Below are 14,348 nucleotides of genomic sequence, written 5' to 3' on the forward strand. Positions count from 1 at the left end.
ATAGACTTTACTTAATTTACTGAATTTTAAGATAAGTTAGTCATTTAGAAATACTAGTACTCAACGCTGATCTAATATCCAACATAGTCACTTGTCACAGTGTCACAACCTTTATAACATAAAGTGCACATTTCGAATACTAACGTTGAACACTGCACCTACCTACCTACTTATAGTACCTTACGGGCATGGCACGGCAAACCACGCCGACTACGAGCTCCGTCACAAACTCTGAAATTCACGCTACTTAGACATCAAGCCATTTTTAAGTATTTGAATAATTTTAAGTTTTTAATCTTTTTACATTTTCATTGTTCTTTGTTAAATAGTGCTACGATGTTTGCACAACAGTTTTATTTGGAATTATTGTAACTACACATATACCGTGCAGTCCACATGGCTTATGACCGCGTTCAATGGAGACACGCTACTTGTGGTCGCGATCCTCAGCATTGAGGGAACGAGGAAGAAGAAGAAGAACTACATATTTAATAATAATGTTCTTTCATTCAATAGCCGCTGAGGAGCGATTGTTAATAGAATTAAATAACGGCCGGTAAAGGCTGTTTTGGTTCTTTAAAAACGCATGAGAAAGTTTTATTTTATGCACAAGAGTGCAAAGCAACTGAATCGCTACGTTCGCGATTCAATATTGTAACCTTTAGCTTGCTCTGGTAGCAATATTGGCACGTGCGGTTAAAAACCATCTTGCCCCCTAGTATTTAGAAGAAATAACTATTTTATCATTCTCTTTCCCTAATGGTACATAGGTACTAAGATACCTATTTATATTGAAATATGTCATAGTACGAACTGTACGAACATTTGGGAAGTGTCCACGTACCATTTCCGCCGGCTGTAACTTTTACCACACGCTTGAAAGTCTCTAACTTATCCTAATTTCTCAAGCTACGGTCGGCGAAAAGGATCAGGAAAGGATAATTATCAATTCCTAAAAGTATTTTCTAACACATATGTATATAAAATACATAATATACATACTTATACATAGAAAACATCCATGACTTAGGAACAAATATCAGTGCTCATCACACAAATAAATGCCCATACCGGGATTCGAACACGGCAGGCTTGATTAACAAATATCGTCATATTTCAATAAATTTGAATCAAAACCTTAACAAATTATCCTAAACCTGCCTCTTGAATAATGCTATTCATAGATAAAAACCGCATGAAATTATGGTCAGCAGTTTATGAGTTTATCTTGACACACACACACACACATACAGACGCGCTGAGGGACTTTGTTTTATAAGGTGCAGTCATCTTATTCTACTCGTAAATAATCAGAGCAATTTATTGGTGCAATTAACAATATATTTTGAAAGTAGGTACATTCAATGAATAAAAGAATGAATGAATGTCAATTTATATTAATTACTAGCGTTTGCCCGCGGCTTCGCTCGCGTTATATTAGAAAATTGCAGAAGGCTCCATACAATTTCTACCCCCCATTTTAGGGAAGTGGGTGGTTAGAAAGAGACCAACATTAGCCTATCCCCAAGTATCTCCTCTCCCCATCCACGCTCCTTCAAAAGTATCCCTCAGAGGGCTCTCATGGCAAAAAAAATCACGTCAATTCGACTATCGATTGAACTGAAATTATCGTATATTGAGTTGTTTTCGTCGTAAGTAAGACGTGATACTTCTTTAAGACGGATTAACCATTTTTTTTTCAAACAGTGACAAAAATGGTATTCAAATGTTATACAATTTACTTTTAATCTTCAAAGAGGTCCATTTATAATATTAGGTGACTGGATTGAAAAGAACAATAGATATTTTTATTTGCTGATAATATTAGTATGGATTAGAGAACAATAGATAATATTTGCCATAATAGCGACATAAGAATTTTTTCGCGTTTAATTAAAAGTTTAATTACCTCGCAGCTTTCAGGGGCTGCAGACCTGTGTAATATGGTTTTAATTTCAACTCGATCTCGCTCTCTACACTTTCGCGTGATAAAGCGTTTTGATTGACAGACAGATGGGCGGAAAATAATGTGATCGAATGGTTCCGTTTTTGCTTTTGAGGTACGAAACATTAAAAGCGAATTGTGTCGCCTAACTTCATCACCATCCGCTGTACCTTAATCAGAAAAAGGATCAACCTTATAGCAGAATGGATTTACCCGAGCTTGAAGTTAAGCGACATAATTATAGTTTACTAAGTAAATGTGACATTTTTTAAGAGTTTCAAGACGAATAATATTAAGCGCGAAGGACGCGATGTAATATGCATAGCATACCTATTGTCAGTCTTCGCTATTTGCTTGTATCCGAGTGTAGCAAAAATCCATACTAATATTATAAATGGGAAAGTGTGTGTGTGTATGTGTGTGTGTCTGTTTGTCGTCCGTCTTTCACGTCAAAACGGAGCGACGAATTGTCGTGATCTTTTAAGTGTAGATAGTTGAAAGGATGGATAGTGACATAGGCTTCTTTTTATCTCTTTCTAGCGCGAGCAAAGCCGCGGGCAAAAGCTAGTATATAATATAAAATATATTTAAAAATAAAAATCGGTAAAATCGAAGAACTTGTGAGACTCGCTAATACGGCACTGTAATAGGAAACTAGTTCCTACGCCAAATCTTGGGATTAGTTATCAAAGCGAACCCCAGACTTCCGTGAGCCGTGGCGCAAGTCGGGATAACGTAAGGAGGATGATGATGTTATAATAGGAATGATTTATATTGTATAACATTCAACCCTATTTGGAACACTTTTCCGTAGTTTCATTATATCATTAGTTAAACTACATACTGGCCTTAGTGTCTATTTCAGACGATTATCCAATGTCCAATGTCCAAAGTACAATGTCCGAGAAACATCGCTTTTGGTGGCTAAACAGTCCTATGCGAGAGCGACGTATTTTGCCACATTACACTAGGTTATCTCTATTTAGTAAAATCCATAGTAGAGCAGAAGATAAAGTACAACGTTAATGTGCATACATTTGTCTGTAGGCTGGGCCAGAGATGACATGGGTCGTCGCGGAGCACGTGGCAGGCGGCGCTGGTGAGATATCGGTGACGAAAGGCCAGCAAGTAGAAGTGGTGGAAGGCTGGACGGCGCGCGCCGAGTGGTGGGTGGTGCGCGTGCCGGGCGAGCCGCCCCAGGAGGGCGCGGTGCCGGCGCACGTACTCAAGCCGCAGCCCCAACACCAACCACAGCAGAAAACCTCGCCATCGAGGCGCCCACTTAGCCAACCCTGTGAAGAAGTATTAGGTAAGTTGTATTCCTGTACCGTACCAGTGTATTTACAAGCTTTTATTCAACTTGCCTTGTTAGTATGTTAGTGTGCATCAAAACGTAGAAACTAAATTTGACCCACTTCCCGGTTTCCGATTGAGCTGAAATTTTGCACACATATGTAAATCACGTGACAATGCAATATTATGGTATCATGAAGCTGATCTGCACGGGAAGCATGGTCGTGCGATAGACGATAAAATATCAGGTCGTCCCTATCGCACTTACAAATAGTGCGATAGGGACGGCCTGCTATTTTATCGTCTATCGCGCGACCATGCTTCCCGTGCTGGTGATGAAGCAGAAAGGTGATCGATCATAGGAACTTTGTCATTAAACGTCGTATACCCATCGAGTAAGGGGTTTTTAGAAACGTCTCGGAGAGCAGTAGATGACTGTTGAAAGAAAGGTCGGTAGGAGGTAGGGCATAGCGAATGATATTCCGCTTTGTGTGGTAGGGCACAGCACAGCGGATATCGTCTCGTTCGAATCTAGAGCAGAGCCCAACTGGGGTAGTACCTCCGCCTTACAGAAGACCGCAGCCAAGTAGCACTAGACCCTACTCATAGTGTTGTGTTCCTGTCGGTGAGTAAGGTTGCCAGAGCTCAACGAGGGTGCGGTGTGCTGATGACGGGAGGACTTACGGAACTAACTTGTTCCGTTTATTGTCCTTTGAGTCGTCGGCAACCCGAACCCTCCTTGGAACTTGTACACTCCTTTTTGCTGTGTACTTAACACAGCAAAAGGGAATGTACAAGTTTCTAATGGGGTGGCAACGCGCATGTGACACTGTTTGAGTTGCAGGCGTCCATAGGTTACGGTGACCGCTTTACATCAGGCGGGCCGTATACTTGTTTGCCACCGACGTAGTATTAAAAAAAAAAAAAAAGGTACAGTCGGCGATAAAAGCTTGTGCCTTTTGGAGGACGTTAGTTGTGATTTTTGGAGGACCTAAAGTGGTACAATTTTTAGCGATGCCTGCACATCAAAATTGAGCTGGTCGACTGTTTTATTGTTGTTACCGTACCTGAACAATGCGTGCCTTTTTCATGCACGTTTGACAAAATTTATAACGGAATGCTATTCTGTTAAGAAATTAATTCGTTCATCTTTGTGTACGCACGCCAAGTCCCATTACCCGGTATACTCGAGAATCGTTCAATAACGGTATTGTTATATTAAATGAGGTTAACTTTATTGCTCCTCGGAGCTATCTTTAGGATTTATGAGGAATAAGGACCGTATTAATTAATTCATTGACAATGTTTGGTGGTAGTAAAATGATCAGATTAGATGTCAGATTACATGCATCCGTATTGAGACATTATGAATGAACTCATTCATAAAGTAGCAATGCGATTTTGCGGTTGGGGTGAGCTACATGCGCCGTGTCAAAGGAGAGACGTAGTAAACATCGGATTATGCATTACGTATGTCGCGACGCGGCGTGGCTAGGTCGGCGTCTCGTGAATTACGTGTCCCGCTCCGTTCCCATTATAAACACTTGTAAAGACTAGTTCATATTAATACGCTCGTAGTTAACAATTTTATTTTTGATTCCTACCTGTCTATAAGACATTGACGTTTATCTCTTGATCAGTCGATGATCTGATATTAACTTATTCAAGAATGAATCTCTGGCAAGCTGGAAATCGTTATCCGAGTTTGGAAATCGCATTCCCAGGAGGCATGCAAAATGTTTTGCTCGTTTTAGTTTTTCGCTTGGTTAACCACGGTAGTAAATTGACTCAACCATGATGGAAATTTATGACTAAGGATCCGAAAGTTACTTTATTAAGAGTTCGTAGTCCACTGAATTTCTTTATTTTTGGTAAATTCATAACAAAAAAATAATCAATCTAAGAGTAAAAATACATACCTAAAGTCCTACATACAGAAAAAAATGTATTTCCAAGACTCGCAACATGTATGTATTCCTCCCGACTTTGCGTAAACTCTGCTTACACGCATTAATAAGGACCAAATAAAGTTATTATAAAACGTTTCTGTCCCCATGGAATTAAATTTCTTAATAAGATTTTAATCATCACATAAAGTGTTTTTAGTTTAGTTTTAGTTAAACTTTCTTGAGGCATACTCTTACAATGAAAAATAAAACATCGCGACCGTAAATGTCGATAAGCTTATTTTATTTTCATTTCATTTTATTTATTATGGAACGAAGAGATATTTCTTATTGTTTTTGCTCGATCTTCTAAGATCGAGCGAATTTTTCGTAGTCATTGAATATTAGTATGTGTGTGCATGTGCATGTAGCCTTATTGAGGTGCACGTTACGCGCTAGGCCTCTATTACGACGATAATGGGCGTGCTATTGGTGTGAGGGGGCCTCGCGCTGGCCGCGTGCGGTTTAGTCGGGCGGGCGTCTCGACCAGACGCGCGCGCCCGCCCGCGGCTCGCTCCCGCTCCCGCTCTCGCGCTGCCCGCCTCTCGGCCTGACGCCGCACGCTGCTCGGTGCACGCACCCCCCCGTGCAACAGTCTGCAACGCAGGCACGCCTCCCGTACCGCCCGGAAGCTGCTGAGACCTCGCGGATGCGTTCATTGCGACCCAACTTCCGGTGCGGACGCCTGCAATCCGATTGCACGCTCCCTGTTTCATGCTGTTAAATGTTTCAACTTTAATGACAATATTTCTAAAGACTATAATCTGAAAAAGTTACTATAAAATAACGTTAATTATTGCAAATTTATTGAGACTATTCTGTGAAATAGAAAAGTATGGCTACATGCTCGGATTCCGGTCATGGTAGTGACACTGATGGTGGTGATTCCTCTACTCCTTCCTCTAGTAATGGCAACAGTATAAAGACAATGTCCCTTCGAAGTGCCTATTACAAGATGTCAAAATATTTGTCTCACTCCACTGGAAATGGAACTTCTGGTGAGTATAATGAAAATATTTATACACCGTGCTTTTTTGATTTCCGTTAAACTCGACACATCGTTAGGCTCAATAACTAATTTTGTTTAATTCGAACGAACTTTTGAATAACACAGAAGTATTCGACAGCACATGTCAAAATAAATAACAATATATAGTAAGTAGGTAGTAAAGCGCGATACACTTGTTCAGTAGTTAAATTGATTTTTCTAATAACTCTTAAGTAACAGTTAAGTCACTAATTGCTTAAACAAATTGATTTTAAAATATGAAGAACCATCCCTTTTATTTAATGGAAATTGAAATAAAACACGGTGTATACATAAATCCAGCGAACGCAAATTAATGCATATTTTTTAATGATACATCACTTATTTACTTTGTTCCTTGTTTTATGGATTTTAATAATGCATCATATAATACTTATATACCTATTTGGTCATAATCTGAACAAATTGGATTTGCTTTAGATGTTTAAACGTTAAAAATAATAACAACACACGGAACACCGGGTACCGAAACCAACTAAATCTAAAGAAATTGCTCAGTATTTATGTATTTCATGAATAGTAAAATTAATAAACAACATTTAGAAAAAACTATACCTAATGAAAAGTTATTGAGTGACATAGCCCCAGTATTTCCACGCGCTGTCGTTGTCCATTACTGTGCGTTAGCGGCAGTGTCACTATTAATGACCTGCCTTAATTGACTCTCGCGGCTTTTTCAGCGAACTCATTTAATTCCAATTGCGTTATTGCATTACGTACACATCCACCACCACGGTCAAACTGAGATTAAATCTACGTTTTTACATGTTGCTTACTGATTTTTATGCCATGAAACCTGAATATTTTAAATTAATGAGTGCATAAAGTGAACACTGAATTTATAGCGGTCTACAAATTCGAACAGCGGTGCGCCCGGCGAACGTCATTATCGTTAATCATATTGGTTGCTTAATTTGGCCACTCATCGGAACAGGTCAGGTTTACAACAGTAACCTTTACTACCCTAGTTATAAACAGTAAAGGATAAATATAGTAACTTTGAATATTTGTGTCGCTTAACTTCAAACTTAACTTAAAACGTATTCAACCTTAAAGCAGAATGGATTTACCCAAGTTTGAAGAAGCGACACATTTATGCCTAACATGTGCTTAGCTAGTGCAAAGTGCAGCAAACGATGAATTTGTCATAAATGAGATATTAACAAATAATAAATCTAATAATATACAGATGTAGTGCGAAAAGATTTGCCTTCGTATTGTCACGGAAACGTACGAACGTGGCATGCTATTTTAGTCAGTCTCCGTACAAGATGTATAGACATTGACTGAACTAGCATGAAAAATACAAATGTTTCCGGAAAAATACAAAGAAAACCCTTTTCGCACTACATAAATATGTAACGCCAAAACTATTGTTGGATTTGACTTGGCTTACGCCTCCCAAAGGTCCGGAATACCCAATGGTTTCCGTGATGGGAAAGAAAGAACGTCAAAACTATCTAATATACTCACCACGAATTTGAAATTGACGTGATACCTACTGGTAGCTTACTTTCCATGCATCTCGCTCGTACAATCACGGAAAGAAGGCTGCATGAATAACCGACACGCTCTTATGGCTCTAGAAATAAGATTGTCAGATATTTTTGCAACCCTCATTTTGTGTGATGTTATTGCCGGTAACTGTACCGGCTAGTTCCCAAATTGACGATTTACAACCGGAACTAGCTAATATGCAGACATTAAACGTATTTTCGCGCGGTTTCATCTGTGCTGATGTGTCGAAACGCCGGAGGAGGGCATCTCTACTGAAAATCGCCGTATAGAAACGAAGGTACGTTCTAGGTACGTAATGTACGTATGAATTACCTGAATACAACGGACCTTTTTTTCATGCTATGTACATTTAGGGTCGTTCGTCTTGACCTACCTCTGCGTATGCGCCTTTGCACAGCGTATTGACGTAAAAATATTTTGGCTGACAGGCAAGAATATGATATTAAATGCAATGTATTTTTTGTGATATCTTAGAAAGAAACTTGGTTAGTTAGATACACGATCTTTTAGATATACTTAGAACCTTGCACTTGCATCTCTCTTTATCATTTATCAAACACTTAATTTATAAACAATCATTTTATTAACACTTCCTGTACCTGACGTGATATATTAAAATAGAACCGAGCGAAGCTCGGTCGCCCAGATATTGCAGACATTAAACGTAGAAACGAAGGTACGTTCTAGGTACGTAATGTACGTATGAATTACCTGAATACAACGGACCTTTTTTTCATGCTATGTACTTTAGGGTCGTTCGTCTTGACCTACCTCTGCGTATGCGCCTTTGCACAGCGTCTTGACGTAAAAATATTTTGGCTGGCAGGCAAGAATATGATATTAAATGCCCCGAAACACCAACAATCAATTCGTTATGACTCAATAACTATAACTTATGAGTATGTATTAAGAAAACTGGATCATGCGGTAGTTCTATTTAAAAATCACGAGCAACACAAAACAGATATACGTAGTTTTACTCCGGTTCTGTTCATGTAAGTAAATACGTATTAACTCAATTTTCTTTCTTTCCGTGGCAAGTAGGTTGGTGTTAATTTCCTTTATTATTTACCTGTACTATCTGACAACGTCTTTTGTAACTACAGAACATAAGGTTCAAATTTTTTCTTTGTTTCCAAATTTGGGTGAACCTTGACTAACTACGCCTTATTTGGCCAATATAATTTACAACCAAATTTGGTTCAACTAACACTAGTTATCCCCACTAGGTACGCGTCTTCGCATCGCGTTGTGATACTGCGCTATTTAGTTCGAAATCGCCTCAGTGTATATTAATAGATGTTATTGTAAATGACTTCACGAAACAAGAAGAATCACGAAATTATATTTCAGTAAAAGATCATGTCATGTACCTAAATCAATAATGCACTCAATATTTGTACCTTACTACCTACACTATACGTAAGTGTAGTGTATAGTGTTTTCCAATATGTAGGTAAGGTACAGCGGGGCAATTCTCGACTGGGGGGCAATTGTAACTAATCTATTTTTTCTATTATTACACTATGATGTTGAGTTCTACATGTATTCACTGAACACACCTACCATATATAACCGGTGGACACTATTTAATAATGCAAACAATGTAAAACATGGAAAAAATGGACCAGTTACACTTGCCCCCCCAGTCGAGTTTTGCCTGTACCTTATTCTCAGGGCAAAAATCCAGTGCCGGAGAATGTAGAGTTTAGTATCGACTTTATGTCTGCATATTAGGTAGTAGCTGAATGGCATTTCTCCGACGCCAAACGAAAACGAAACGTAGGCCGGCTCTGTTGCGCCAATACGCAAGAGCGATAGGGATAGATATCTACTAGCGTTTCGTTTCGTGAGCGTTTGTGCCGTTCGGCTACGCACCCTGTTCTTATTAAAATACAAAAGTCACTATAAGCGTGCCGTTCAGATTTGAGGAGTTCGGTTCTGACCATCATCAGCCATTCCACTGCACCAAATGTCACTGTTCTGGACGAAAGTGCATGCTGTTCTTATAAAAATACCAAAGTCACTATAAGCGTGCCGTTCAGATTTGAAGAGTTCCGTTCTGGCCATCATCAGCAGTTCCACTGCACCAAATGTCACTGTTCCGTACCTAAATGCTGTTCCTTTAAAAACACAAAAATCACCATATGTATGCCTTTCAGATTCGAGGAGTTCCCTCGATTGGTCCCATTTTTCTCAGAACTGGGTTCTGAGAAAAATCAATCTGTATGCATATACATTCAATCAAAAAAAAATATTTTCAAAATCGGTCCAGTAACGACGGAGATATCGAGGAACAAACATAAAAAAAAAACATTCAGACGACTTGATAACCGTCCTTCTTGAGAGATATGAGGCGACGGTTAAAAATGCGTTTTTACCCGCTGGTAGTAAAGGACAAAACACGTGTTTCCGAGCTAGTGAGGGGAAAAAAACTAACTTTCATTAATTCAAGGCTGATTATTATAAATAATTGTGTTAGAAAATACTGTTAGGAATTGATAATGATAATCGACATTTCGTGACCATTTCTGCATAACAACACCGGTGTGCTTAGCTATGGACACTTCGATCTCTTAGAGACTTGTTGGAGTGTATTTGTTATGAAAGAGTGAACAGCGTTGCTCCGTCTTATCATTCCGTATTCACAATTTGATTTGCGTGTAGATTATTCTCTTGTTGTAACTGTCCAAAGTAGCGTGCGTGCGCGACTGCTTCCATATATGAAATTGAATGGGAGCTGGCACGGGTCTTGCACAATAATGTCGACAGTGGACTCGCTGACCGCGCGGGAGCAGCCTGGTGTTGCTGCTGCCACTACATTAGTGTCTGCTCTCTTTCGTGTATAAGTGATTAATAGTAATTGTTGATCAACATAAATGACTAACAACAAGGGTAAGAACAATTGTATGTTTCTTAACCTGCTGCGTAATCGTCAGTGTGTAATGGATATGCAAACATTCTGTGCAGGTACTATTTAAGTATATTTACTCGGTGGGGACATTGGCGAACAGGAATATAAATTACAAATAAATTAATTTAGAAAATTGTCTTACATTAACCTTACAGATAACGTAAATTTATTATTGCTTAATATTAATGCGATGCAAGTGGTTTAAAATAGTCGTATCATGTTCAAACAGGCGAACATGCAGAATAAGATTGAGTTTATTTACCTACAGCAAACTCATTTTAAATAGTAGACTGCCATTCGGCACTATTAAGGACTGTATCGATAAGTATAAGGACAAAACAAACCTCGTCTAAATGTTGACGTGTGCATAATTTTATATTATTATGTTCCGAGAGTATGATCTGAAGGTATTGGTAAGCACTATTTGATATAAGAAGGCCTAATTTTATTTTTATTTTAGAGACTTTATGGTACTTTCATTAAGGTCTAGCAAATAAATTTCGGACAACCCCTATCTGGCTTAATTTGAGAATATTTCAATGACTGTTTGTACGATTTCAACAAACAAAGGTTAATATGCTGCCAAAATATATTCTTTAAGAGTCCTCTTCATGGTTTTTCAATTGGGTACTTGCAGAATAAATGCGGTGAATTTATATAATTAAAAAAAACGCTATTTTGAGCAACGTTCCGGATTGTCGTAAATTTTTGATGCAAGCAGGATGAGAGAAACAGATAAAAAAATTAGCCATAGGCCAAAGTCTAACTGACATTCACGGTGTTTGAACAGTGCCTAAACCAAATCGATATAAACAGTGTATGATAGTTAAATTCGACATCAAAGTCGGAGTTAGAGGAAGCACCATGCCACATTCTCTAAATGGCCGCCATACACAGATCCTGAACTTTATTTCTTAAAAATAACTATGGCTAGACTATGTCCAGATATTCTGCTTTGTGGATCATATGTCGTTGAGGTTCACACAGTACAATTTTTTTTCGCAATCGTATCGTTTTTTACGCACTTTGTGAATTTTCTAGTAGCATTTGTCCGGAATCGTAATTGTTACTCGGGAGGATTAAGTCAATACTGTCTAAACCACTTGCTTTACGTCGAGTTTCTAGGACAAAATGTGAACCTTATTATGTGCTTTATTAAGCCTATGTCTTGTTTTAAGAAAAAAATATAATAGCAAATAAATACGGCTACTCAAAGTTGTCCTCATACTTAACGATACAGTCTTTAGATACCCAAAAGTAAAAGGTGTATTTACAATGAATTTAGAAGTAGGTACAATATACTCCAAATCGTATAAAAATATTTAGTTTAAAAGTGCCATAATTAATCAAACATGTGATTGTGTAATTATTAAATGGGCTCAGACAATGGAGTTTATGAAAAGTCCTAATACGGTAGTCAAGAAATTAGAAATATTGATACCTACCTTTCTCTAGGGACTTTAGCGATTCAAATTTATTGTGTTTCGCTTGATGAATGAAACACTCTCATAGATCTAAAATGTACTTGAAATCATAAATTTCCACAAAAACCACAAAAAATATTTGTGCCATTCTCCAGCAAAAAGTCCCATTTTGTCGATTGCCGTAAGGAGGTTACTCATATAAGGGTTTCCCCATATCGACGCGGAATCTGCTCTAGCCAGTCAAAAATCGTTCGTTACTATGAACTAAACGCATGCGTACGCGAGCGATATTTGGTCGGCGGCAGCCGATTTCGCGTTGATATGTTTGGGAAGACCCTAAAGATACAAGCAAATCGCGTCCTTATGGTAAGCGACAAAGTGAGACGTTTCACTAAACTTCTACACATTTAATTCCGAGCAAAAAGTCCTACGTTGGCGCTTGCCATAAGGGTGCTTAGATAGGTTGTTCGTATGGAAATACAAGCAAATCTTGTCATTAAGGAAGTGACAAAGTGGGGCCTTATACTAGACTTGGGCACAAATAAGCTATATTGTGCTGAAACAGTCGTCAGCAACGTTACTCAACTAAGGCTGCAAAAATATCTGACATAAATTTGTTTGAAGACTATGACCATTAGACATATATTTTTGTGGTATTTGAAGACTAACATACTACATATTGCAGGTGCTAGGTCACTGAACTCAGCAGTTACTTTTTTTTAATCATAAAACAAAAAATATGAAATTCAAAAACTATAGCAATATTTACATTACATATTATGTTCAAAAAGTGGTAGGTATTGACTTTTTGTTTGAGGCATAAATTGCATGGTATTTTTTATTACAGCTTTTTTTGATCTCCTTTTGTTCATTAATTAAAACCAATTGCGGTACCTACACATCATAAATCTGTACAAAAGTACAAGTAAGGTACAGCGGGGAAAATGTCGACAGTTGTAACGTCAATTTTTTCCATTATTTATTACACTATGATGTTGAATTCTAAATGTATAATAAATAAATAAAGTAAATAAAATATATAACCGGTGGACACTCTATTTAAGAATGCAAACATTGTAAAACATGGAAAAAATGGACCAGTTACATTTGCCCAGTCGAGATTTGCCCCGCTGTATCTTAACATAATTATGACTTGAATACTCTCAACATGATCATACAAAAAAATCATAAATCCATACTAATATTATAAATGGGAAAGTACGTGTGTCTGTTTGTTTGTCCGTCTTTCACAGCAAAACTTAGCGAGTTTAGCGACGAATTGACGTGATTTTTTAAATCGAGTTAGTTGAAGACATAGGGTACTTTTTGTCTCTTTCTGAGCATTCAAAAATTTTCGAATTTCGCAAGTGAAGCCGCAGACAAAAGCTAGTGTGATATATTATTGATCGATACCTTATATGCAATAATTAGCATGTGCCACTCGGTTTCATTATTCATGATTCATTAATTTAACATGAACTTTCCAGAACTTTTAGTACTAATGCGATGGTATCTTGTTAACCAGACGATCTAAGACTGCGCTCTAAATAAAATTCAATGAAGTAACAATATGAATGACTTCCTCCGTCCATAATAGTTGCATAACGTAGCACGACAATGTACACCTACATAATTAGAAAGGTACGATTGGCTCACAAACCATGTATCTTTTCAATATGAATGAACATCAAGTGTACGTTCAATTAACTTGTGCGCTGAATGCGGCGGCTGTAACCCAAACTGCCGGGAATGTATCAACGCAATATTAGCACACGTTAATGCCTCCAATAGCACTCGATTTTACGGTTAGAGCTTAATACTAATCATACGTAGAACGGTATGCATCGTATGCATGTCTCATGTTTCACTTTAGGTATCGCTGTGTGTTATGCGGGGAGATTTTATTCGACTCTGTTAACCCTGGTTGTTGACGACTGTATGAATAAGTACTAAATTGCAGCGTAATAATATACATTTACTTACCCGTCTATCCCTTTTTGAACATTGATACGTCCCGGGTACAATAATACGAATAAACACTGTAACAATGACGACCTAACCTTGAGAGCAAAAGACCTAAGCCGTAACCTGTAGTCTATATTTTCATGGCTATTTATTGATGTTTTTGTAATTATTTTTCGTCATCCATGTTTATTAGTTAGTTGAAATAATGTAAATAAGTGTAAATGAGGCGCACGGTTAATTTAACAGTGTGCAGCGCCGTGTATCGCTATCGCCGCCAGCGCTACGTCGCGATTTG

The 14,348-nt window shown here is 38.1% G+C and overlaps 1 protein-coding gene across 1 annotated transcript in view; it reads left to right on the forward strand.

Annotated features, from left to right (window-relative positions):
- The window catches only part of LOC125241703 (kalirin-like), a 129,160-nt gene that overhangs the window by 67,841 nt on the left and 46,971 nt on the right, over window positions 1–14,348 (forward strand). The window contains 1 exon segment of the mRNA XM_048150300.1: window positions 2,993–3,254. Coding sequence (XP_048006257.1) covers window positions 2,993–3,254 — 262 coding nt within the window.

This window comes from Leguminivora glycinivorella, chromosome Z (genome assembly GCF_023078275.1).
Source record: "Leguminivora glycinivorella isolate SPB_JAAS2020 chromosome Z, LegGlyc_1.1, whole genome shotgun sequence".
Classification (NCBI taxonomy): domain Eukaryota; kingdom Metazoa; phylum Arthropoda; class Insecta; order Lepidoptera; family Tortricidae; genus Leguminivora; species Leguminivora glycinivorella.